This window comes from Cladophialophora carrionii, assembly GCF_000365165.1.
Source record: "Cladophialophora carrionii CBS 160.54 unplaced genomic scaffold supercont1.10, whole genome shotgun sequence".
Classification (NCBI taxonomy): Eukaryota; Fungi; Ascomycota; class Eurotiomycetes; order Chaetothyriales; family Herpotrichiellaceae; genus Cladophialophora; species Cladophialophora carrionii.
Window position 1 is genome coordinate 581,020 of NW_008481817.1, and position 26,414 is coordinate 607,433.

At 54.4% G+C, this 26,414-nt stretch overlaps 7 protein-coding genes across 7 annotated transcripts; 2 read left to right on the top strand and 5 right to left on the bottom strand.

Annotated features, from left to right (window-relative positions):
* Nucleotides 1-235: 235 nt before the first annotated feature.
* Nucleotides 236-784, bottom strand: G647_09692 (uncharacterized protein; the record flags this gene model as incomplete). The annotated part of the gene is made up of 1 exon (XM_008725685.1): nucleotides 236-784. One exon carries the CDS (start codon nucleotides 782-784, stop codon nucleotides 236-238), a length of 549 nt encoding a protein of 182 aa, XP_008723907.1.
* Nucleotides 785-5,960: 5,176 nt separating this feature from the next.
* G647_09693 (eukaryotic translation initiation factor 3 subunit G) lies at nucleotides 5,961-6,923 on the bottom strand (the record flags this gene model as incomplete). Its single annotated transcript, XM_008725686.1, has 2 exons — nucleotides 5,961-6,185; nucleotides 6,255-6,923. The coding sequence occupies 2 exons, from the start codon at nucleotides 6,921-6,923 to the stop codon at nucleotides 5,961-5,963; spliced, it is 894 nt and encodes a 297-aa protein (XP_008723908.1).
* A 572-nt stretch (nucleotides 6,924-7,495) lies between these two features.
* G647_09694 (uncharacterized protein) lies at nucleotides 7,496-8,837 on the bottom strand (the record flags this gene model as incomplete). The annotated part of the gene is made up of 6 exons (XM_008725687.1): nucleotides 7,496-7,696; nucleotides 7,752-8,242; nucleotides 8,269-8,340; nucleotides 8,394-8,464; nucleotides 8,512-8,639; nucleotides 8,691-8,837. 6 exons carry the CDS (start codon nucleotides 8,835-8,837, stop codon nucleotides 7,496-7,498), a joined length of 1,110 nt encoding a protein of 369 aa, XP_008723909.1.
* Nucleotides 8,838-9,805: 968 nt separating this feature from the next.
* Nucleotides 9,806-11,262, top strand: G647_09695 (dihydropteroate synthase; the record flags this gene model as incomplete). The annotated part of the gene is made up of 2 exons (XM_008725688.1): nucleotides 9,806-10,221; nucleotides 10,266-11,262. The coding sequence occupies 2 exons, from the start codon at nucleotides 9,806-9,808 to the stop codon at nucleotides 11,260-11,262; spliced, it is 1,413 nt and encodes a 470-aa protein (XP_008723910.1).
* Nucleotides 11,263-11,628: 366 nt separating this feature from the next.
* G647_09696 (uncharacterized protein) lies at nucleotides 11,629-13,136 on the top strand (the record flags this gene model as incomplete). The annotated part of the gene is made up of 2 exons (XM_008725689.1): nucleotides 11,629-12,084; nucleotides 12,138-13,136. 2 exons carry the CDS (start codon nucleotides 11,629-11,631, stop codon nucleotides 13,134-13,136), a joined length of 1,455 nt encoding a protein of 484 aa, XP_008723911.1.
* Nucleotides 13,137-14,581: 1,445 nt separating this feature from the next.
* Nucleotides 14,582-16,924, bottom strand: G647_09697 (uncharacterized protein; the record flags this gene model as incomplete). Its single annotated transcript, XM_008725690.1, has 1 exon — nucleotides 14,582-16,924. The coding sequence occupies one exon, from the start codon at nucleotides 16,922-16,924 to the stop codon at nucleotides 14,582-14,584; it is 2,343 nt and encodes a 780-aa protein (XP_008723912.1).
* Nucleotides 16,925-22,895: 5,971 nt separating this feature from the next.
* Nucleotides 22,896-25,363, bottom strand: G647_09698 (uncharacterized protein; the record flags this gene model as incomplete). The annotated part of the gene is made up of 2 exons (XM_008725691.1): nucleotides 22,896-23,531; nucleotides 23,594-25,363. The coding sequence occupies 2 exons, from the start codon at nucleotides 25,361-25,363 to the stop codon at nucleotides 22,896-22,898; spliced, it is 2,406 nt and encodes an 801-aa protein (XP_008723913.1).
* Between the last annotated feature and the right edge of the window lie 1,051 nt (nucleotides 25,364-26,414).

Below are 26,414 nucleotides of genomic sequence, written 5' to 3' on the forward strand. Positions count from 1 at the left end.
GTGCGACAACCGAGTCACGGGAGGAGCAGGTCCACCGGATTGCCAAATCGCTCGAGAAATCGTCAGCCACCTTTTGCAACGATCATCGACTCTGGGGAGTGGATGCTCCTGTGCGCTGGTGATGCCCAAAGGTGCAAGGCTCTCGATTTGCGTCGAGACCAGGTTCCCGGTCCGGCGGACGCTATTGGGTGCTTCAAGACACATAAACAGGCGGGGCAAGCAGAGAGTCGGGTACTCACGGTGTTTCGCTCAGCAGCGAATTGCCATTGAAGTCGAGACTGGGGTTTGCTGGCAGCGCCACGCCTGACGTACCACTCGTCAGGTTGCTTTGAGGCCTTCGGCTCGAGAAGGAGAGGTCATTGGCAGAGAAGGCTGGATTTGAGAAGGGACGCCCCTGCCCGAGATATTTGTCTGCAAAGTCGAACGGCAACGGTTGCGGTTGATGAAGCAGTGCTGCAACCAGGTCAGGAGTGGCCACTAGCAATGAACAGAGTTCTCGAGGACAGGATTTGATAAAGAGAAGAAAGCCTAGCACAAGCCTCCTGCATATCGGCGGCTGAGGGGCTTTCGTGGGCAATTGCCCATTCAGCACCAATTTGGCAGGCAGCGTAGGACGGAGCGGGGCATCCTGGTCAGGCCCGTAGGTGGCAACCGTGCCGCGCAACGAGCGCACAGCGGCCTCCCAATGTGGCAGTCGATGTGCACACAGCATATCAATGCCAGATTGCCGAGCCGCAGCATGGTTATGTAGACTTGGGCCTTGAGAATCAAACACCACGGACATCATGGGCTGTCAACAAACAAAACTTGACGTAAATACGTACCGGGATCCATGATTTTCACTGAATGCACGGGCAAGGCTGAGTCACCGCAGGGGAAATAGAGTTTCCACCGTGATAGGGTGTCCCAAGTGAGCTAAGGGAGCCGTCGTGTTGGCAGTCGTGAGGAGTCGGTTCGTGTTCAGCCGTCCACTAATCCAATTGTTCTCGGATGTGCCCCGGTTTGGGCTTGCTCTGCTGAGCCCTTCAGACCGCCAATGGGATGCAGGACTCTCTCCCTGACAATAGCGAGAGTCAGCAAAATCGTGTAGGGAGTTGACGGAGGTCTCGACGATCGATGCAACTACTGAAGGTCAGCAACTATTTTGGACCTCATATCGAAAAGCTCATCGGATGTTCAAGCGTCCGCAGAGCTAACAGAATGACACAGGCTGGGTGCGTAGTCTGCACTCACCTATAGCGCTGGCACCACTGTTCGCTTCTTTCAGCTTCTTCTTTTGGTGGCTGTGCTGCAATTGGTCAGTTATAATGTCGTGCCGTTGACTTCCCTGGACTCACATTCTATTCACTCGCGAACAGGTTTGCCCATTCGCCCACGTCAAGACTTTTCCCTCTGCCCGTCTTTGCTATGGCAGAACTGTTTCCCGTCTGTGCGTTTGTCTCTAGACGATCTCCGTGCTGAAGATCCGCGCTGAGGATGAGAACTCCAGGCGCCGTTACGATTGAAGGCGAACGACACACCAGTGGCGGCAACACCTCATACGAACCGACGCTTAGATCTCGACTCCCTCGCTCGCGAGACGGACCCTTAGCAGTCAAGAGACACTTGAACGGGGCGCAAGGGTAGGAAAAGGGAGGAGTGCAGCGGAAAGTCAAAGATGGAGCACCAGAAGCTTTCTGATCAAGAAAAGGCTTCGAGCGACTGAGTGGAATAGAAATGTGTTCAAATGAGCGCGCCTTCCTCAGTCAACACCAAGCGGCAGGATGTTCCACACAAGCCTTAAGCCTTTGGCCTGGCCCAATCGGGCAGGCTGGGATTCCAGGTCGGAATGCCTCGATCGGACGCAGAAATGACTAGCTCAGCCAGCGGCGCAGCGTTCAGATCTGACGTTCTGCCTCAGTCTCCTGAGAGGGTATGGATTAACCAGACGTCGTTGGCAAGGACTGTTCAAAGGAAGGCTGCATATTCGACAGGCCAATGACAATTCAGGGCATGACCTTTGAGCCTTGAGACCGCCCGACCGTGCTGCAGGCGGCCTTCCTTAGCAGCCCCAGCTTCAGCCCAGAAATTGCCACAACATTGGCTTGGCCACCGAATCATGGCCTGGAAGAGGGAAATAAAGGAGGATTTGGAAGAATCGAATCAAGTCGGACTGGAATGCAGAAATGGAGAATGCATTCACGCGCAGACCTTGTCGAGATGGGTTTCAGCTGATATTCGCGATGAATAGAAGAGGGCTGTCCGCGGCCTCCCACAGCTTTTCGGGCCAGTTGCACGTGGCGGAGGAGGTCTCTGCTCAGCATTAAGCATGGAATGCTGCCTCAACAGTAGGCCCACCTTGGCATCCTTTGTTTACGATCGTTGTCGGAGTAAGGAGAAACCCATGTGGCGCACTGGATTAGTCCTCGATACGCTCATAAGAAGCGAAGATGTGCCGGTCGAGGATTTTCCATGGAGGGGATTCATTGCTCGAATGGATCAAACATTGCCGGTGTCAACAGAAAAGCCTGGTCCCTTACTCTGGAGAAAGTCAAGCACGGGTAGCTGACTTCGGGAGGACTGCTCGTCGGGCGGCTTGGTAACCAGCCAATAGCGACCCGGAATGGGCCAGGGTGATGCTGGTCGAGGGCGCTTCTGGTAGCCCCTACTTCGCGGAAGGAGCCAGGCGAGAAAGAAATCTTCCAGGTAGAGAGATGTGGGCCAGACACCGTCAATTCGTGTGGAAACTTCAGTAAGCCCTCGAGGGCAGCCAGCGCGGCCGGCGAATCTCGGTGCATTCTCGCTGGTAACCCTTCAATCAAGGAAGGACAGCAGGGAGTAGCCTCACAACCTCAAGCTGAACCGGCGGACGGGCCCTTGACCCTCCACCGGCTCATGGGCACGACCGAGTCTCTGACCCTCTCGACCAAGTCTGAAGGGAGCTTAACTGGAAAGGATCCCAGCGACGGCAAATGGAGCCGGATGGACACCATTGATTCGATGGGGACCGCGGACGGGTGTTTCCACAGACCGGAGACTGCTGCGGCCCGCAGCCTGTTGTCATCTGTAAGTATGTCGTGCACACTTCACGATATCGGGCATGGGGTGGGTTTCGAAGTCGGGCAAAGGGCGGAGCCGCGTTGAAATGGGCGAATTCGAACCTTTGCCGAAAGCGGATAGAGATGGCCTCGGTGAGCTGGACCCAGCGGAAATAGCTGAGTGCCAACTCAGGACGCAGTAAGGCATGTGATGGTGCCGGAGAGACAACGAAGCAAGAGACAAAGAGGGGCCATGTGGCGGAGAGGTGAAAGTGAGGATTGGAGAAACGAATTCGAGGATTAGGACGAGGACGCCGACAAATCGGAGCGTGGAGTTGCGACTTTCCTCAGAAAGAGTTGGCGGAACAGCCACCTCAGCATCACGCTGGTCGTCTTCAGCCTTTCAACAACGTTGCCCCTACACCTATTCTCGCGCCCCGACGGTTCCGCTGACCTTCTATGTACCTTGAGAACGTAACGTGGTCTCGACGGCCCCTCACACCGCGAACAACGAGAGCTCAAGCGCCCAGTGCTGAGGTGACAGTGAATGATGGCTGAACGCTATTCTCGACTAATTACCAGGTGACCGTGGCCAACTCATTCTCTGCTCACACGTATACATTTGCCCCAGACACTGACAGGCTTGTTTCTGAGATCTAGCTAATATCCTCTTTGTGGACAAGACCAAATCGCAGACTAGAAATCAGGCCTTTTCCACGGTTCGACGGTTGGTTGCGGGCCTACTCCGAGTCGCCAACTGCACCACCCTCCACCAGCATATGCCTTCTCCTCCCATTCGCACAATGGTCTGCCTAAATTTCGGCAAATGCACGTGGGATTTGCAGCGCCAGCTGCTGTGATGCGACGAGGGATAACAGGAGCAGAGATGACGATCATGCAGCAGACAACCAAATTTACAAGTTTGATAGATTGGTGGGGGAATCCTACGTCCGTCTCAAGATTGCACCCCAAAACACATGGTCGTGACTCACAAGCAAGCCTACCTACGCTCAACGGCTCCCCAGCCTCATTGCAAGAAACCTGGAACTTCCCTTGCCAGCAAAGCCCTGGTCAGGCCTCTGTTGGCCCCTTGACAAATCCTGCGACCTTGACAGGTGGTACTGCTAAATGTCTCTCTTGCAGCTCGGACCACCGGTTCGTCCGTGGGCTCCTGCCGCGGTGTGACCATATCGTAGGCTCCTCCAGTGTTTGTCAACACTGTCAAGGGTGAGTTGGGGTCGTGGTCATCAACGCCTCTGATGCCAACCATTTTAGCTGAAGAGATGCTCAAACTCTGATTTGGAATGCTTCCAGATGCTAGCACTGGACTATGGGCTCGCATCTCTGGATCACCTGAACCTTAGGGGCCGATGCTGAGCGACGCTGGTGCTGCCACGCCGTGCCTACCATGATCCTGCCATCGTTTCCAAGACAAGAGAAACCGCTGCCGCCGGGATGAGCTTCCCCGACGCAGGTCCCAACAGGAGAACTGAAACTCAGGAAAATGTTTGGCTCAGCTGCCCAGGGGGGATCGCCTTTTTCAAGAGCCGTCGGGCAATGGCAGTCCTGGAATACTTTCCCTGTTCGGGCTATGTTGAACACGACTGGCCATCAGCAAGAACAATGATTGACATGGAGACTTCAGCATCCATGCGCCAGGGCGGAGGGTCTTACTCCATGCTGCTGCTGAGATCCTAGGCATGTCAGGCTTCGGCACCGCTGATACATCAAGCTTTGCCGGGGCACCACTAGGCAGAAAAGTCGGAGCTGACGTGTTTGTGCAAGCCTGTTGTCATCTGGTGTTGCCAGGCCTTAAGAAGAACCATGCTTAGGCGACAGGCCGCACGTTGTGTACGTGGATCGGCCCAGTCGCGTTCAGCCATGTTTGACCACCATGACCTACTATTCGTAAAGTGTTCCAGAAATACACAAAATCACCCCTCCTGATCCTCTCTATGTCTTTTGGGCGCCACCACCGCTACCGTGCTTCACCGCTTTACCTTGGTATGCCATCTGCAGAGGCCACGCGACCCAAACAGCAAAGCCCGGACAGGCCGTCCTACCTACATGGCGATCAGCAGTTTCGAGTGGTTCTCCAGAATACGTTCCCCTGCCTGTTTCTGGGCTCTTTTCGGAACCCTACGAGCAGCCACGAATTAGGCCCTCCCAAGTCTGAGATCTATGAGCCTTACACTCCTACCTAGGTATCTATGGAGCCAGCGTTTCCGCTTGCATCGTTAGCCAAAGGACCTGGGTTTTGCCAGGCAAGGATGAGCACGGCAACGAACCATGTACATCAGGCAGGACAAACTTGGATCGGGGCTGAAACCGTTTTACAGATGATCCTAGGGCCATCACATCAGGGTTGGTCGAATCTCATATCACCGGGCAATGCATATTGCATGAACAAGTGAGACCTACAACGACCAGGAGTGTTGCTCCTGTCCTGGCACACCACCCAACGACTCAAGTTTCAGTTGGGCCCCCGTCTCCTAATAGATGGGTGCAGAAAATCTCGCTCGTCATGATTTCCAAGCGTGAAGGCTTCCACTGGGGGGAGGCACAAGGCACCAGCGCCCTCGCAGGTGACCTGGGGGCCGCCTGGAATCGTTCTCGAGGCCGGCCTAGATGTGTGAAGGAACAGCCAGCGCATCCCAGACCATTGCGCAGTCATAGTAGCATGAACAACTGTTGATCGTCATGAGTCACATATCTATGCATTCTCCTATGCCATGGGTCCAGGATGCTCGTTCGCGCCCTTAAGGCGTATCCCTTTTGGGGGACTTCAGTCCATCCCCAAAATGATTGCACCCGGCAAAAGGCGCCAGAGACATTGTTTCTGTCAAATATTCGCCGGCTCTCTCCCCATTTCCTCGATTGTCTCATTGTCCTGTGTCCATACATGGAGCATCAGACTGACTCAACGGCACCCTCACGCGCTCACTAGGTTGTCCTCTTGGCAAACTCGACTCTGAGAATCAAATGCCTATACCCGAAACCGTCCATCTTCTCGCACGCCCTGGCAGCATCTGACCTATCGACAAAGCTGATAAAGGCGAAGCCCTTTGCACGACCGGTGTCTCTGTCTTTGGCGAGGAAGACGCGCGTGACGCGGCCAAACCGCTCGAAGAGATCGCGGAGTTCTTGTTCTTCGGCCATCTCGGAGACCTGATACGTAGATGTCAGCATGATAAATGTTACGGCTGCGCCACCACTCGCAATTGGGGGAAGACTCACGTTGGTGACTCGTAACGTAGCCAAGTCGTCTCTCTCGAACTTGCCACCCATCCTCTCGCCCGCGCCCTGCGCGCCCTTTCGTAAGTGCGGCGGGACGTAGCTGCTGCCGCCGGCGCCCAGCCCACCGGCTGCCTTGCCCCCGCCCTCTTCGTCATCGGCCATCGGATCCGCGACGGGGTTGGCGCCATCATCCGCCGGCGCCATCGTATCCTTGAAGGGACATCTCGCGGTGAAATGCTCGCCCTGGCAAATCCGACACTTGACCTTCTTGTCCCGAAGCTGCTCCTTCAGCGACTTCTCCTCGGCCTTGCCGCCGCCGGACTTGGCCTCTTCAGCCTGCACATTCTTCCAATCCCTCGACGGTCGGAACAGGATGTTCTCGCCCACGGACGTGGTATCGGGCTGCGGGCCCTTGGGTTTCCCCTTCTCGAGACCAAACTTGGCCCACTCTCTGCGTTCGGCGACCACGGGGTTGAGTTTCTCCTTGATGACTGTGGTGCGGGTTTTGCGAGTGACTTTGACTTTCTGGCCCTGGTCGTTGAAGCGGTATAGGATCGTGGTTTTGATGCCGTTCTTATCGACGGTTGTGACGGGCGCGGGGAGCGCGGACGGGTCGTTGATCTGTTCAGAGTCGGAGACGTCGTCGGCCCAATCGGGGCGCCTGTACATTTCAAAGCATGGTCAGTGGAAATTCTGGGCGCGGGCCGCAGTTGTGACTGTTCGGCCCTTGGACACGGAGAGACGGGACTTACGTTGCTGTCTTTGACATTTTGATGATCTTAGCGCTGGAAGTGTAGAATAGGTTCAGAGATTCACAGCGGGTTAAGAGTCTGAAGATAGATTGATGGCAAAGTTACTGGACTACGAACAACTCCCACATTTTCCATCTCAGTCACTGCACCTGGCCCCAAAAACGGTTTAGTTTGCCAAGGTTGGCGAATCGCCTACAGGCACAACTCGCAATTTCTTTGCCTCCCACACACGCCACTCATTCAGCGAATTGTAGCTCCTTTCCCAGAGGCGAATGAAGTGTAATGGGAAACTCGATCGCAAAGACGAGTGTTTCGGCTCCTTACACTGCAGGTAATGGCACGAGCGAGGCGCGGGAATCTTCAATGCCGAGCTGAAGGTTGGCAGGTGCAATTGCTACAGTATCCCGCACGCTACGAGTCAATCCAACCTACATGCTATACAGTCCAAGCGCACGCACGCGAGATTCCTCATGTCTCAATCTACAACCACTATAGCTTGCTCTTCGACACAATCAACGAGTTACCGATCGTTAGAGCCTTGACCGCATCATTCACGAACTCGTCCACGATCTCGCGGGCGGTCTTCTTCTCATTGACCACGGCAGCGGCCTTGCCCATCAGGAAGGGACGGGCGTTCTCCATCTCCTCATCCGTCAGATCATCGCCCTTTGTCTCGAAGTCGTGTTCAACCTGAAGGTCGCATCGTTAGCCTTCTGCTGTAACCAATCTCAGGGGTGGCACTTACAGGGATAACGCCCTTATCTGTCAGCTGCTTAATTTCCGCTTGTCTGTTCTCCTCCCAGTTTCTGATGTACTCGTTATTCCTGACGCGCAATGGCCGTCCAGTGAAAATGATCGTCCTGATGTTATCGTCAAAGCCAGCAGTGCGCACAGCTTCCTGGTGTGCTTTGGGAGCACCAGCCTCCTCAGACAGCACGAAACGTGTGCCGACCCAAACAGCAGAGGCACCCAGCATGAGAGCGGAAGCCAGTGATTGGCCATTGAACATACCACCTGCGGCGATGCACTGGACGGGCTTGCCAGTGAACTTCGAAGGGGGTGCTTCGGCGCAGAGTTTGGCGACGGTTGGGATGAGAATCGAAGTGGGGATGTCGCCAGTGTGGCCGCCACCTTCACCACCTTGGGCGCAAATCAAGTCGACGCCAAGCTCGAGGCATTTCTTCACATGCTTGACGTGACCGATCATGTTCTGGGACAGCAGCGTTAGCCAGAGATCTACCGTGGGAAGCCGCCGATTTGACTTGCCATGTATAGAATGCCATTCTTGTGGAGCTTGTCAACGACCTCTCTGGGAGGGACACCGACGGCCGAGACTATCATCCAGAATTAATGTCCATCTTCAAGCATACTCTCTGACAGGTCCTACCAAAGAGCTTTGCACCGGAGTCAATGATGATGTCGATCAGCTCATTGAGTTTACCCTTGGTATAGTCGTAGCTGCAACCGTGTCAGCCCTGCGCTTCAGACCGTATCGTCCCACTGACTTTGTCTTCCTTGCGCTTCCTCCTACTTGTGGAAGGAGGAGGTCAACACCGAAGGGAGCGTTCTTGTCGTTCAGATAGCTCTTTAGCTCTGCGACTTGTTCTCGGAGCATGTCTGGGGTGTAGCCGACCTGAAAATGGTATCAATATGTGGCCAGCGTGTTGTCTGATTCATGACTTACACCACCAATGACACCAAGGCCTCCCGCGTTGGTAACGGCGGCAGCCAGCTTGGGGCCAGCTGCAACGTTCATACCAGCCAGTAGCACCGGATGCTTGATCTTGAGGAGATCAGTGGTGGTTGTCCGGAGCTGCTGAGGGGAAGACATCTTGACGTGGATCTGAATGCGATTGTAGGGAGAAGTGAGAGGGATGTGATCCGAAGGATGTTTTGGGACGAGATCGTACGATATCTCTGAACTTCGGAACAACAAGACCACTGAAGGGGTCTCTATCTGATATAATACTCGAACTTCACAGGAGACACGACCGAGAGCGCAAAGTAATCAGGAAAGAAGAAGTAAAGATGGATGAGCGAGCGCATGCCAAAGGCAGTAGTGGCTCAGATGCGACTTTGAAGGGCAAAGTACCGAGGCACAGCCCGCGTACGGCATCCCATCCCTCCCAGATCTCCACATTTCCTCCACATCGTGGTAGTCTTAACGTATGTCTTGGACAAGATGTCGTTGGTGCTGCGACCATACTCGGATGTATCCTCGGCTCGGATGAGCCGTACGAGAGGACCTCGTGCTTGCGACGCATTTGAAAAAGGAGTACTCCGTGCACAACTCGTAGCGCTGACACGCTTGATGCTTCGTGGAGTTGTGGAGAACCAACTCGGCAAAGCTGCCAAGCTCAAACTTCGGAAACTGAAATGCTACTACAGCGACAAGAAGAAAGTAAGAAAGGCTGGTTCAAGGTATCTTCGTGTCAATGTTACTCCTCCACGTCTGACCCTATTTCCGTTTCTTCGAACTCGCAGTGGCATTCTCGACCGTCGCTGGAGACTGATCAGTCTCGAAGGGGTCGCATGTTCACCATTCCAGGGACCCGTGCCAGCCGTATCAGCAGTAGATGCTGTTTGACTCGTGCACCTATCCGCCCTTTATTCGTGAACACCAGGACCAGTGTCTACGCTGCCGGGAAGCCTTGGTCATGCCTCCGGGTCAGTGACCCTGCAGGTCCGGTACTGAACCCGTTGGTCCCTGGAAGAGGCACTGCACACACGGTTAATACTGGCCAACGCGAGCGAAGTCCTCCAAGTCATCGCCGGCAATTTTACTCGACTAAAGCAAGCATGAAAACACCACTTCCTAGTCCCGATGGACTAAACAGGGCGGCCATTGCATTCGGTAGTAATCTGGGCGACCGAGTCGCAAACATTGAGGCTGCCCTGTCTAGAATGAGAGATCCAAACCTCCGCATCGTTAAGCTCAGCGCACTATACGAGACAAAGCCCATGTACTACGATGACCAGGACCCCTTCTTGAACGGTGTCTGCCAGGTTGAGACAACTCTCGAGCCTTTAACGCTATTGGATATGCTGCAGTCTATTGAGAATGAGCTGGGCCGGAAACGTACCATTGATAAGGGTCCTAGGACAATTGACTTGGACATCGTCCTCTACAATCAGGATTACATTAAGCATCCTCGTCTTCACGTACCACATATTAGCATGCTGGAACGCGACTTCGTGCTCAGACCTCTAGCAGAGTACGTGAGACCGATATTACCCGTTTCTGAGCTGACGTGCTTAGGATCTTACCCGACCAGCATCTACCGCCAGACTTCACTCCGAACGGTTCGAATCGGACAATAAGCCAATTCCTGCAAAGTCTTCCAGAAAAGGACACCACTATGTCACCCGTCACTGTCCTGCACCCGCATTTGCCACTTATCCGGGTTCGGGACGCAACTCGCAAGACTCATGTAATGGCTATATTGAACTTGACGCCTGACTCATTCTCGGATGGAGGCATCCATTCAGATTTGCAGACGATCCGAGCCTCGGTGGCCAAATTCATTACTGCAGGCGCCACGATCATTGACATCGGCGGACAAAGCACTCGACCAAGAGCGGATTTCCTTGGTCCCGATGAGGAGATGGCACGCATTCTGCCAATTGTTCGTGCTATCCGGGAAATGCCCGAAGCTGAGAGAGTTGCCATCAGTATTGACACTTTCCATTCAGATGTGGCTCGAGAAACTATTCTAGCCGGAGCAGACATCATCAACGACGTCTCCGCTGGGTTATTGGACGAGCGGATGCTGTCAACGGTGGCCGAGCTGGGAAAGACTGTTGTTCTCATGCATATGAGAGGCGATCCTCACACCATGACACGATTAACTGATTACCCGGATGGCGTTGTTCACGGAGTGGCTCGAGAACTCTCCACGCGGCTTCAAGCCGCTTTAGACGCTGGCATTCCTCCGTGGCGCGTAATCCTCGACCCGGGGTTAGGCTTTGCCAAAAACCAGGAGCAAAACCTCGAGCTTTTACGGAGTCTGCGGCAATTGCGGGAAAGCACAGACTCCTCGTCTGTTCTGCAAAACTACCCCTGGCTCATGGGACCGAGTCGCAAAGGCTTCGTCGGGAATATCACGGAGGTTGCTGAAGCTTCGCAGCGCAGCTATGGAACTGCTGCCGCAGTCACTGCAAGCATCGAAGGTGGAGCCGATATTGTTCGAATCCACGATGTTAGTGAAATGATGCAGGTCACCAAGATGGCGGATGCGATATACCGCCGGCCCTAAGGAACTAGGTCGGTCTGCAGCCCTGTGTGCAACCGTTTTCTGCTTGTTTGCTTCTATATTGGTGAGGATAGAAAACCTCCTCTGCCAGAAATCGGTCGGTCGTGTTCGCAGTGCTAATACGAATATGTTAAGGTTCGGAGTTTCTGAGCCGATCAGAGCCGATTTGTCGCGTCACTTCCTGGATGAGCAGTTGTGAGGTCATCGCTCCTGACTCCATTGAATTTTACGTGATAGTCGTGGCAGGCACGAGCTGGACACCCGTGTGCTTCATCCTCGCGTAATTCATGTTCTTGACCTTGAGGGATACCTCGTACCCGGCAACTCAGACTCACAAGCATTCGCTAGCGATCTCAGACATTCGGCAGTATGTCGTCTAACAAACATCCAATAGGGCTACGCTGGCGTGCAAACACTCTTTTCATCATAGCAACAGTCGCTATCGGGTTATTCACCGATCTCTTTCTCTACGGACTCGTCGTCCCCGTGCTACCGTTCATGCTCCAAGAACGAATAGGCCTTCCTGAAGACAAAATCCAATCTTACGTATCCGGGCTTCTTGCTGCTTATGCTGGCGCTAGTGTCGTCTGCTCTATTCCTGTGGGGATCATCGCCGATCGAACCAAGTCCCGCCGCATGCCTTTCCTCTGCGGCCTGGCTGCCCTACTTGCCGCCACTTTGTTGTTGTCGCTCGGTCAGAACATTCCTACGCTTGTCGTTGCCCGGGTGCTACAGGGCACCAGCGCGGCTGTGGTTTGGACTGTGGGTTTGGCTATGATCTTGGATACTGTTGGTCCCGAGAACCTAGGGAAGGTGATTGGATCGGTAAGCCGTCATCGTTCCGCTCTATGTCAAACTTCGACTGAGAGCCCCGTTAGATTTTCTCAATCATATCGGTTGGAGAGCTCATGGCTCCCGTTCTCGGCGGAGTACTGTACCGGAAGACCGGCTACGCCGGGGTTTTTGGACTGGGCGCCGCATTACTCGGTCTCGACTTCATCATGAGAATACTCGTCATCGAGAAGAAAGTCGCCATCCATTACGACAAGTCCCTGGCCGCCGCAAAGAACTCACGCGAGCATGGCAGTCGGGAAGAAGAGTCAGATAGCAGAGATGGTGTCAGCGAAGAGGAACCACTGTTGCCAAAGCATGAGGAAGAAAATTACCGCATCCCTGAGGGTCCAAACAGACTAGTCCGAAACCTGCCCATCCTCTACTGTTTATTGGACGCTCGACTCCTGGTCGCTTTTCTCCTGGCCTTCGTTCAGGCCGCCTTACTTGCGACATTCGATGCCACCCTTCCAACCGAAGCGCAGACACTCTTCGACTTCGACTCTCTGAAGGCTGGCCTTCTCTTTGTCGCGTTGGATGTCCCGTTTCTCTTGCTCGGTCCAGTCGCTGGATGGGCTGTCGACAGATATGGCACCAAACCTGCGGCTGTCATAGGGTTTGCTTACCTCGTTCCAACTTTGATCCTCCTCCGACTTCCTTCCGCACATATCGTCCCCAGCCGCAGGACGAATATCATTCTGTACTGTGCCCTTCTCGCCCTCAATGGGATTGGCCTGGCAATTATCGGATCCCCGTCCATCGTCGAAGCCTCTGACGTGGTCCAAAAGTACGACAAGGCAAATCCTGGTGTGTTCGGCGAGAACGGCCCGTACGCTCAGCTCTACGGGTTTAACTCGTTAGTGTTTTCTGCGGGGCTGACTATCGGACCAATTCTGAGTGGGACATTGAGGGACAGCATAGGGTACGCCAACATGAATATAGTGGTCGCGTCCATCTCGGGCTTGACCGCCATCTTGTCGTTCATCTTTATTGGAGGACGGCCGAGGATCTTGGAGGGATGGCGGACGAGACGCCGGGACAGATAGAGCCTTTTCAGCAAAGAGAAGAAGAGAGAGCAGCTAACATCACCTACATAGACTAGATTTTGGCTCCGACTTATTTCTAGACGCGACGTCAGCGCATACAATGACACCCTTTGGGACATCTCAAATTATATGATTGCTGTCGGGCGCACCAGAACAGGACCCTTCTGTGGCAAGGGGACGAGTATACGTAATGAAGACAATTCGACGACCAAGAGGGTTCCAGACGCAATTCATTATAGACACGACTTACAGTAATTGAGGGGCCGGGCTCCCACGGTCATGGTCACGGCACGGTCATGCTCCAGCTCTCCAATATGCAATCCCAATCCCGATCCCAATCCCAGGACTAGCTCAGGACTAGCTACCATCCTACGCACGGCCAAATGCCCACCTCACCTCGCCTGATATATGCACCGTAGAGCCATCTTCTCTCCTACAAGTCTACAATCTTCGACCCGTGAGCTCGGATCATGCCGCATGCGAGTTGGACTTTGACTCGGGAGTGGCTGGGAGTAGCTGGGAGTAGCAGGAGGCGGATATTCAATGAATGGGCACGACCTGGCATCGCATCGCATGACGCTACGTGTATGTGTGTATGTATGTATGTATGCGTGATATCCGGTATGATACTTGAGCCCGACACATCGACGTGATCTGATTTTCGACTTGAGCTTTCCGATCGATGGGGATGGTGGCAAAGAGAGAAAGAGAGAGAGCGCGCGCGCGCGCTAATAGACATGACATGACATGAGAAGAAACACCAGGAAAAAGGCATGGACAATCCAATCATTGATTTGCTGGGGTCTTGGAAAGTGGACAAGTACTGTAATTCTCAAATATTCTGAGAATTTATCTGCCTATCTGCCTATCTGCCTGCTTGCCTGTTTCCTATTTACTTACTTGCTTGGAGCGTGCTGCATCGTGCGATACAACTGACGCGATGAACAGTACTGCTGGCGAGCGCTTGTGAATGTTGCGCACGAGAGATGGCTGGCCTGGAGAGGGGTTTGTCCGTGCCTTTTAATCGTTCCCTCTTGATTCGTGTAAAATCAATGGCCTGAGAGATCGAGTCCGTGGTAGCTTCACCCCATTTCACCCGTCCTGTTGGGCAACAGCTCAACTCAGTGATGAAAAGTCGGTGGAATGAAATTCGCGTTGCAACTGGGACGCCCGATTCTACAGGGCTCAAACAATGGTGATGGGGATTCTGACTCCGTCTTATTTCTGCCATTTCGCGCGGCATGTGGCCATGGCTGAATCCCATATCGGAGCTGGCTTCGAGTTTCACGAAGGTCGCAACCATAGAATCCCGGACGCTTTCACACACTGGTATTGTCACAAATGCTGGAGATTAATTGGAGATACCCGTACGAGGATAGACATTCAACGCTCGTTCAATCGCCCTACTCACTACGTGAGACAGGAGTTTGAACCCTTGGACGCTTTCAACACTCTGTATCCAACACCATACCAAAACATGGATCCAGATGATGAGGCGAGAGGATACGGCGAGTCGAGAAGTTGTAGAATTGCTCCGCCTCGGGGCATGCGGGACACCCCATTTGCCCGTCTTTCCTGCGGAATGGCCACCAGCAAGGTGGAGCTGTGGGCGGTGGTGGGGGAGGCTGCCGCGTCCTTGCATCCTCTTTATACCAGGCATTGAGTTGTTCCCATCGATATCCGCCTCGGATAAAAGCCATGAGTTCCTCCCACGCAGCCGAGTATCCTCTTTGCTCGAGCATTGGGCCCAACTTTTGCGCTGCGCTCCAAGTGCCACCACTGTGTAGCCCGTCGAGATGACCACGGAGGTGGAAGACTCGCCACATCTGTTTCTCTGCACTGAGGTGGTCACGCAGGTGGAGCGTAAGGGAAGCACGCCGCTCCAGCAGTTCCAAGCTGAAACTTTGCAACACAGGACGATGGACTTTGCTGCGATTTTGGTCGGCGACAAGCAACTCCGTCGCCGCCATCGCCCTCTGGCAATACTCGACTGCCAAGGGGAGGTTCCCGATCTCGGAATGCGCTCGGGAAACAACGGCCAGGCAACTGACAGTTAGCAGATCGTGTCGACCCATCCTTCTTTCGCAGACCGGTAGACTGTCGGTTAGCATCTGAATCGCTTTGTCGTACTCGCCCTTGCGAATCAGATGCCACGCGAAGAGATACCCGCTGACAAAGTAGTTCGGGTGCTCAATGCCCCAGATCTGCCCGATCTGCATGTGGGAGCGCTCCAGATCGTCGCCGATGCGGTTCATGTCTTCCTCGTCGTCTCTCGCCCAGGCCCAGGCATAGCGGAAGGGTGTGGCGTAAGTGAAGCTCCGTCGCACCCGGGGCTGTTTATCAATGAGGGCGCAGCTATCCCTGAGAAAATGGGCCAGCAGCTGCTTTCTTTCAGTTTGTCCCAATACCAATATCACCCAGCTAAGTGCCGGAAGAATGAACTCATTATTATGTTCCAGTGCGTACTGTAGAGCATTCATTGAGTGTGCTTTGCTGCGCTCCAGTGCGTCTCTCCTAACGTCCTTGAAAGAGCATTGCATATAATAAGGCGCGGCCCACTGGCTGGCAGTGAGCTTGTGGAGTTCGGCACTCAAGTGGTCGTCAAACTTTGTGTTACCTGAAAAGGCCAGCATATCAAGGTAATTGGTCCTGACCAAAGGAAATTTGTTCTCCAGAGAGTCGATTGATTCATTGAAATCGAAGTCCCGATGAGAATGGGGCGGTGAGCATCGTCTACAGATGGTGAACTCCGAGCGAGACCACTTGACAACGGCTGTAGAGGATTCCGGGGCCTCTTCGTCGAAATCGGCTAGACTCGCTACAGGGCTTTGGTTTCTCAGAGCCGGAAGGGTTCGGAGGACCGGAGCATGCGGTGAAGGCGTCAAACTTGGCCATTGTACTGAGGCCGTGTGAGTGAAATCTGGACTGAAGTTTGAAGTCATGGTTGAAGGGTCGAACTGGAAGACGGGCACAACTGGATGCGATCGCCTGAGTCTCAGAGGAAAGGTGCTTGTATGCGAATACATGGTCTCTGGCGTATGTATGGTCATCGGCGTATCCGTCTTTTCCGGGATACACATTGGTGCACTGTTTTCATATGACATAGACTCCAGATGGATTTGCCATTTCGAGCAGCTGGAGCACGACGGCAGGCTTGACACTGGGGAGTAACTTTCTTGGTCCAGAATGTTAGGGCTACCCGGAAATCTGCTATCCCGCACCGGCACTGGCTCGTTCTCCGCCACGAGGGAGAAACTTGCGGCAGGTGATTCTTGGGGTCGTACGCTCAACGGCGACAGAAGCCCGTTGTAGCGATGGTCCTGTCCGACGATATTCGGCCGCACCATCAAATGCTTCTCACACCACGAGATTTTGTTCTCTTCCAGAAGAACCTGAGCATGTGAGAGAGAAGGTAGCGCCAAAGGCTGACCACGGGTAGCGTATCTTTTCTTGACTCTCTCGCATTCTTTCCTGACCTTCTGGGCGGTGTAAGTCACCCGTTCCTCCCTTTTCGGAACCTCAAAGTCGATTTCCACGCCGCGAGACTTGTAGTAGTCGGCGACCACCAACATGGCCACATACTGCTGAAAGGGGGTCTTCTTGCGCTCGAATTTCCACTCGCTAAGCCTGTTTTTGATTTGCCTCTCGCTCACTTTGAAGCCATCGGCTTCGAGCGTTCTTTGGATGTCTTCACAAGTTCGATTTTCGGTCAAGTACCATCTCCGGATGATGTGCTTTCGACGCTCCCACGCCGCCTTGGGAGGCTGCGGTGAGCGATCGGCCGCCATCAGGTCGGAGAACCTATCTGTGCTTGAAGCCAGGAATGAGACGAACGACTCTGATGTGACTGTCACTGCACAGAAGTACCCAGTGAGCACCCTTGCAAATTCCTCCGGCACCGAGATGGCAGGAGGGTTCGTAAAAGCACAACAGGCAATGGAGAAATTGCGGAGTCAGGTGGTCGTCTCTTTTGGCAGATAAAGTGCCATAGCTTGCTATTCGTTAGAAAAGGCCGGCTGTCCGTATGAAGGTGTCATATCTGTGCGACAAGGCCGTGGCACTGTGATTGGGCCGGTGATCGATGAAGGCGATGAGGCAGATAGGGTCAGCAGGCAGTTCCCGGTTCATGTGGACAATGGGTGGTGACAGCTTCGCGAGACGAGACGCTTTTCGACGGTTGTTCCCTCCGTCGGTTCCGCAGGCGAGAAGGCAACAACGACTTGTTTCAAGACGCAGCACGTGGCAATGGGTTGGACACGGCAGTTAATGCCTAAGAAAGAACCATTAGAGAGCTGAGGGACGCAGGATTGGCGAGCGCAGACAGGCGACACCAGCGAGCCAATGTTGCGAAGGTCGTGTGGAGGGGCGGCGTGCCAGTCGGGGATCGAGTGACATACCTGGGCTCAATGCGAGAGAGCACAACATGCTGTGTAACTGCGGTGTCACCAGCCAGACCAGTGTGATTTGAGCAGCTTGGGCAGACAGACGTGCAACGAGGCGCCAGCTGGTGCGAGATCGCGCGCTCAGTCTTTCCTCCAGTGGTGCAGCGCGTGTGGAGCCAAATCAAGAGCCAAAAGGGCAAGAGCAGGAAGGCATCGACACGGGAGATGCATGGGTGCTGAGGCTGAGTGACAGGTCATATTCGTATCCCATCGTGGCAATGCGCAACGGACAATCACATCGCCGCTAGGAAGCTCGGGGACAGGTACCAATAACAACGTGCACTGCAGCAACACTGCGAGCTTTTACGTGGGAAGGTCGAATCTTCGAGGAACCTGGTGATTCGACCCCATCGAGTCACCCCTCAACAGCAATGCTCCAGTCTAGGGATGTACGGGCTACACGTTTCTGGGTACAATTGTGCACATGAGCCAAGGGAGTGAATGTGATTGCCATTGCCCGAGAGCTGCAGCAACCCCCGTCGCCCTCCCCGCATACAGTAGTTTCGTGACAGTCCGCCAAAAGTGGCACCGCTGATACAGTATCCTGCCGGGATGTGGTCCTGCTTCAGGCTTCAGCTTGCTGTCTGCCCGCCACTGGTGCATGAGGGACCGGGGGCATCTAGAGTACGCTTGGATTGGTGCAGTCGTCTACGGTGCAAGGAGTGCTCATTCTCTTTGTGCTCTCCGAGCGGATGCTTCTTCCGGCGAGGGATGCGTGACTGAGAGGTGAGGTGACAGTGAAGTGACTGTGACGGCAGTAAAATGAAATCAAGCCAAATATTCGGACGCAGTCCCGTCTACCACTTCATCGTCGCATACTGATCATACTGAGAGCCTGAGTGTCCGAGCGCTGCCTGCACCGTCTACACCGGCAGCTTTCTGACTGGCCGATAACCAACTCGCCAGCGCACGAGGATTGCCCGCCTTTCTTTGGGCACGAATGGCTACTCCAATAAGAGGATGCGTCCACTGCAGGCCCTGGCTCGTCAGGTTCGGGCTCATGCCAGGTGTCAACCCCCAGCGGCTGCTGGCATTGATTGGCCAACACCTTTCTGCCCTCTCGGTTTGTTGCCTATGATTCTGACGATTGATCTAGCAAGGGGTGCAAGCGTAAACGAGTGTGGTCATGGTGATTGTTTCATTGACCGTGCTGGCGGCGCACCAAGTAGACACGGAATCCTCTTCAGCCGGTCCACCATATCCTGGACGACTGTCCTCGCTCTGCACCCTTAGTACCTCCTCTGTGCAGCCCGGGACCAAGATTCGCGAGTGCATCCTTCTGCTGCCCACAAATTCCTGAGGGGTTGGAACAGCACACAGGGTGGCAGCACAAGGTCGACTTCCACGGCGCTGGTTTGCTGAATCCGCTGCAGAAAAGCGGAGATGTCATGTCTCCCACGTCAAACTTGCCCACGGAAGTCTTCTGGTGCTGCCACGGCGCTCCAGCCCGGGACGGGCTCCGTCGACAATGGTCCAAAATGCAACGAGGGAGGAGAAAATGGAGTGAGGGTGAAAGCAGAGGTGGTTGGGCATCCATAACAAATTGTCATACTGGTACAAGGGCGTTAGACTTGCAGTATGGAATGGTACCTGCACAACCATTTGTAGTTCGAACATGCACATCGCGAACCATGTGTCGTCCTATCTCACATGGGTCTAAGCCTTGAGCCTGTACTCTCGTCTTCACATCATAGGCTGCACCGAAATTCAGAACGGACAATCAATATACTCGGCGCCATCCACCCAAATTCTTTGCAACTTGATCGCGATTCGGTGCCTCCTTCATGTCTCGCAGCTGCCGGCAGCGCTGCATAACCAACCACGGGTCGTATCTTCACGATATGCCAGGTAGTGGACCCGAAGGTTTTGGCTGAGGCTTTGGCGGAGGTGGCTTGTCATCACCCTTCCCGTAGCGGCCACGACGGGAGGCCCTCAGCGCATTTGTATCATCGGTGTCTAGTCCACCGCGTGGTTCAGTATCATTTCCTGTACCGCCGTTGGGCCAGAATAAAACCACTCAACGGAACGGAGTTTGTCTCACCAGATAGAATGTAATGGTTGCCGTGGCTGCTAGCCATGGGGAGTAAACGACGGTCGTTGGGGCTTCCAATGGCTGTCAAGGTAGTCAGCTTGTGGTAGTACAAGTACATCGTCCCACGCCGAATGCTGTCGTGCATGAGGGTTGGTGACACAGACCATTGGCCATTAGCCGATTCCAGCTGGCCATAACAAGAGGCTAGTGTTAGTCAGAGCCTCACAGAATTTCGATCCTTACAACGACAACCTCTCTTGAAGTGACGGAGAGGAAATGTTCAGTCAAAAGGAAAACTGAAGCTTGGACGGACTGAGAAGCGCAGGGCGGGGCAGTTTTTTTAAGGGGCGTGCTGGCCTCTCGCACAGCCCCTTCGACTTTACAGGCCCTTCTGCGTCTGCCGTCATTCAGGATATCGCTTGAGGCGTTTTGACCGCCAAAGCAACGTTCCCATGCATGGGCCGACGATCGTGCAGTAGTTCTGGATGCTTCTTGATCGATGATACCTGTTGAGGCCTCAGCGGTTCGTCGGGGGTGCGCTTGAAGATAATGGCTGACGAGTAATAAAGCATCCGAGATTCATTCTTGTGACAGGTCGAATCCTGTTCATTCCATCCCTTCTGTGAATGGTCGCGGAAGCGGAGCTGGCTGCAAGAGCCTTCAGCCCACAGAACGATCCCGGCGCAGACAAGCATGTTATGGCATGTGCCCGTGCCTTTAGCCGATTGACGGTCTGGCGAACTCGGCACTCTAGCACCCACCAGCAGTCAAGGAGGCCATTACGACCCTGGCGGTGTCTTCGTACGTAATGGCCGGCGGAAGAGATCTCCATGTCCTGTGCCGAGCGCCGCCGGGGCGTGAAGTGGCTGTACGGACAGCAAAGAGCCGCTTCCAACCCGTGGTTGGTCGTCAGTTGTGCTCCACGCTCACCCCTGGCACAACTGACCACACGACACAGACCAACAGCCACAGCAACACAGTGACCCATCGAGCATCCATTGATCAAGTTCTTCAAAGCAGACAGGATTGAATATCGTGGTCGTATTGCAGGTTCCTAACGCGTCCTAATCTCACCGCGAAAGAAAGACACCTGGATCTGTATCATGGAAGGGGGTACAAATCAGCAAACTGTGCTCAGTGGAGAACATTGTTCTTGGAATACAGCAGCGCCAGAGGTATCCGACAACATTCATGTGACAGTGCCGAACAACAGTCCCTAGGTGTCGATACCCTCGATCTGTTGGACCGTTGCGTTGAGGCCGGACGCCAGTGGCAGAATTGCTCATTGGAAGAGTTCTGCTCCTCTGCCGTTCCATTGTAGGTGGATAGAGAGCGTTGAGAGCTAGGTGCCCGTGACCATCTTCGCTTTTCGGCATCAGAAGGCTGGGCAGGTCATCGAGCGCAGATGTGACGGCGGCTCCGGTTCCTGGGGGCTCATCACGCTTGCATAATGGCCGACGCGCCGAAGCATGGAGGAAACCGTCTCGGGCATGACGAAAGAATGCTCAAAGCAGTCGATGAAGGGTAAGTACCTAGGTAAGAAGATAGCGGAGGGTGAACGAACTGGAGAGCAGGAGGTGGTGAAGACGAAATAGAGTTGGATGGCCCGGTCCTGGCTTTACGGGGCACGGGAGGCACCGAGGATCGGGGGTGGCACTGGCATCTGCACCGGCAGCTCATCCATGGTCCATGTGCCCATGCTTGTGGGACCGGCAGGGAAGAGCTAATACGGGCACCGCACCGGCACCAGAAACGCAGCCTGTCCTGCGGATCGCCCAAGTCGGCACTGTCTGCGACGGCTGTCAATTCCAGGTCTTCAACACCACTTGTCAGTCGAATCGAATGCGGACGTTCATGGCGACGACCTTCTCTACGAGTGCCCTCTGGACCAAGCCTCCGACCCCAGATCAACCTACTCTCCCTCCTCACAAGCGGCTGCGTCCTCGCACTGTCCTCGCCTACCAGGCAAATCAGAATCGAACATGTCATCTGGAGCACAAGGGCAAGATAACCGCGTGGGTGGATGGTGTACCAGGAAAGGGCGCGGCAAAGACGGAAGAAGAACACGGTGTGCCTGCAAGCAACCAACCTACCCCCCTGCGACCAACCTCTTCACCATGACACCGGTTACGTTGCATGAGATTCCTGTCACCTGAAGGAGATCTTACTGGTCTCTCTCCTCCCTCGCACACTGCACCAACTCGTAATTGGTCTGGTCCGCGGAAGACCCTGCCTATCAGCTACAGGCTTCGAACGACCTCCCTGCGTGCACATGACATCTGGCCGAAGAGACTGGCCAGAAGCCTGGGCCAGCTGCGGTTGACGCCTAAAGCGACGACGCAGGCGACCCAAAACGCCAGCACATTGCATCTGCTTCAACCGTGCACCTTCGACATGGTCCAAAGGGAAAGGCAGCATGGCTTACATGCAACAAGACCCTGTGTCACAATCCTCTCACCTATGAGCCGGGGGTCACAGTCATCACGCCCGAGACATCACTGGTTTCCACATGTCTGCTCGACCGCCTGTCGAGGCGGTCTGATTCCACGGAACACAGATGATCCTTGATGAGCTGTACTTTCTGCCCACACCATACGCCGACTATCAACCTGTACAGGAAACGCAGCTTTTATCGGCCTGAGTGCTCTGCAAGCCCCAACTGCAACTCCTCCACACCCCTTCCAGCCCAATTACGCAACAGTCAACATCCATGCGTGCCCTCTTTTCGCCACAAGACCCAGGCTCTGCCACAAATTTGGTCGTCTTGGCAACAAAGTGTTATTATAGCATTCAGAGTCATGGTTCGTGATTTGAAGATTCTTCTCAACTCCTCAAGATTCACACTTGATCAATTTGGTGGCCCGGAAAAAACGACAGCTGAGACATTTGGTGAAGTAGGTTGGGATGGGTGAAAGATTTTCGACGTATGGCCGGGTTATGGAGCTCGTTCTCAAACAGCTCATGCCTGGTTGCACAGTGGGATCTGCATGGTTGGGCTCCAGGATACACCGTGTGCCTGATATCAGCCATTGGCGTTTCTATTCGTGACCCGAAGGAATGGAACGGTGAGGCGAAATGCAGGAGAGCACACCCAGCAGTGACTTCATCACATGGTGCCTTCAGCAATGGGTAGTTGTCACTACCTCTGCCAGCATCGGTCAGGGCTTCCTCAGCGCTCAGTTCCCGCAATTTCTTCCTGACATCACAAGAATGTACGATAGTCAAATCCAAGGTGGCAGTCCGGATGTGGTTGTAGCAATAATGCCCGTGACTCTGTCACTAGGCCTAAATTTCTCTACACCATTTGTACAAGGTCTCGCCCACACCAGCGCTACCCAACTTCTGCTTGACTGCCCAGGCGACTTCATCAAGCGTCGCATCGACCCTGAACATTCTCGTCACGATACCATCTCCACCAAGCCCTTCGTCGCCTAATCTGCCACCACCGCCGGAAGCCGGGACGATGAACTCCCATAGTGCCAACTCCTCCCACGCACTACGTGCGGTATCCTTGTTCCACGTCCTCAAACCCGCTCCCGTCAGAGTTCCCCCTTTGTTGAACGACAACAGTGATGACCGTTGAAGTCTCGATCGAGTCAACAGATCCGTGTACTGTTTGTGGACGAGAGTGAAATTTACGATCATCACGTCGTAGATGGTTTCGAGTCGGGCGGCTGAGACGAGCAGGGACAGGTGGAGGATGGGAAGATGTGGGAGAAGAGCAAGCAGAGACGGAAGCGCGGTGGTGGTCGTGTCCGTCATGCTTGGGGAGGGTGCCTTCGGGTGTTCCGCGAGGTTGGCAGGCACGGCGAGCGTGGCGATGGGAACATACAATGCCGCCAGCACGTCGGGAATAGATTTCGTACTGGAAAAGGTTCTCTTCAGCATCGATTGGACGTCCGAGGATGGGAGGAATTGAGTCTACGCAGATAGTAAGGTCAGTCCACAGCTCGTCGATGGGTGACTAGTCGCGGCAGACTCACCTCGATAAATTTTTTCCACCTTGCCCTCCAATCCCGCTCTTCCTTTGCCACTCCAAGCGCCTCTTTGCCCTCAACAGGAAGACACAAGACGTCCTTCGCAATCTCCTCAAACGCCACGAGGCTTTTCGCCGCAGGGATATGCAGCCACCGGTGGCTAAACCGGCTCTTCACACGCTTCTCCAGGCAGTCAACAACGTCCATACGCGTGGAGCAGCCGATCACGGCAATCGGCGCCTTTTTCGCTTGCGCAATGTCGAACAGGTTGTACAGCAGCGTCTGGCGCGGATGGGTGGTGAAGAGGTCGAACTCGTCCATGATGAAAATGATGCTTTTTGACGTCCTTGCTGGTCCATGCTCGCGTGAATTGTAGGCGCCGTCAACTTCCATCACGTCGGAATGCCCCAGTTCTTCTGGATGACTTAACAGGCTCAACAGACTTGCCATCGTATCGGCATAGCTCGACACTTCGCTCGTCTCATCCTCCGGAACCGCCATCTCTCGCCCCAGCTGGTGCCAGATCTCCTTCAATGCAAGTTTGTCATCGGTTTGAAAGAACCCGTTCAATCTGACAACGTGAAAGTCATCACTGTGCGACTTGCTCAAGTCCGCAAGAGCGTTTTCGAGGAGGAAGGACTTCCCACTGCCCCGCGAGCCGAGCAGCAGCAGAGAATTGGACTCGCCGGCCGTGACTGTCGCACTGAGCAGGGAATGGAGCGTAGTGTACTGGTGGTGCAGATGCGCAGGGATTGCCCTGGCTGGGTTATCCGGGGTCTGGCTGCGGCTTATGAGACGGGAGAGGACCTGGACCTTTATGCTGGTGAGATGAGGGTTTTCGTCTTCTGTCAGAGACGAGTATGCCTGCACCATCTTCGAAGTGGGTCGAAAAGTCGGAGGGATATCATCCGTGTCCGGATACTCATCTGAGATGGAGTCATCATCTGCTTCCCCCATGGCGCCATGCTGTCGTGCCCGATCTTGATATTCCGGTGCATCTTCAAAGACATCTTCTTCTCTGGCCTCAGGACTTTCCGAGATGCTTTTTGTGCTGGGGCTTCCATTCTTCTTTCTCGAACTGCCGATGTCCTTGAACCCGAAATGGTCTTCAATCTGCTTCTCATCTGTATCGTCCACGTCGACATCCTCATGAAACACCACAGACTTTCGTGGGCCGTTCCTCTGCCCCCCTCCGCGTCGCGAAGGGGTTAGTATACCTTTTGGTTGAGGAGAAAGGGCACCGGTGGCTGCTCGGTTCTTTACTGGCGATGTCGAAGGAGTCTGTTCGGGTAATTTGTCGACGGCAGAGCCAGCTCGTCGCGCCGGCCGCCTCGTCCTGCCACTTGATCTTCTGCTTAAGGGCTCGGCTTGGTCCTCCCTGGTGTCTTTCGGCCTAGCAGTCTGCTTTGCTCCGATCTGGCTCTTTCTCGGCCCGCGAGGTCGGCCAGCTGTTCCAGCACTCGCCATTATGTCCGAGAAGCCATCTTCTGTTGTTTGCCTGCCGCCGCTACTCCTCCGTGAAGTGGGAGTTCGGGCTTGTTCCTCGCTTTCTAGCGCAAGAGGTTCTTCCACCGCCGGAAAATCGGTTGTCGGGTCATCACTCTCGTAAACAACCTGCTTGGCCGCTTCTGACTCTGCTTTTGCCGCACCCTTTGTCGTAAACGCTTGCGCGGCTTGTGCCTGTGCAGGAGACGAGGCTAATGTTCGTCTTCTCGTCGCATATGTCCCTGTCCGTTTGCGCTTGAAACCGCGAGGGGAAGGGTCCAAGTCGTCCATGCGAGTCGAATCAGCAGCCAACAGGGTGCTGCTCGAAATAGACACTTGAGAACAGGTATTGTCAACGACGACAATCCCAGTTTCCGAATGCAATAGTCGCCAGTGGCTCGTGCTGCATGCGCTCTACGCGATACGCGTCGGCAGAGTTTCCACGCCTGGAACGCGTCTCAACCAAGGACCGGACAGTGTATCGTTCAGTCTCCAGTACGCCCGCATTATTGCAACTGGAGCTGGGAATTTGTGCTTGCTACTCTGACGCTTCTATGAATGCTGTTCAAATGGGTTCTCTGGATACTCGTTAGACACGTTGTATCGATGGCAGATATCTTCTATGTGTTGCCTTTCCACGAGATTTACCGTGGGGTATTGACACTGTCTGACATGCCAAAATTTCATACCATTGTAGGGTAATTTTGGCATTCTACTATGCCTTTCTGTACGTACGTCGTCATGCGGTATTAGTTTTCGACTCGGCCGGGAGATCCAAACCAGCCATGGCTGGCGGGGTGGACTTGGGTGGGGATCGAGCAGACGAAACCTGGGGTAGCAACCACCCCCATGGATGATGGATGACTTCATCTCCTGCTCTTGCACAACGCCTCCCCTGCACGCAGAATTCATCTACTAATTACAAGTGCATGGTGGGAAGTGACCGATGAGGAGAGACTGGCCAAGTCACCCATCTGGCACCCTCAGCAGAAGGCGTAGCAGCTCACCGAATTCGAGCGAACGTAACATTGTTGTTGAGGGTTTTTACCAAATTTCGCCGAGCGATGGGGACGCCGCTTGATGGTTTCGACCATGACCCAATCATGGCGCCTTCGCTACACATGACCCCGGCCTCCTTGCTCTCGTCGTCTGTCATCCACTCCTCTGGGTCTTTGCGGGGAGCGCAACGCGAGGTACATGTCCCAGTCCCAGGGAGGAACAGCCACCGACAAGCACCAGCTGATGCCCCTTCCGTCTTCCACTATTTGCTACGCCCAATCACCCCATCCGCTGTCCTTGATCATGTCCAACTCCGGTATGAGCTTTGCCTCGTCTGGCCTTT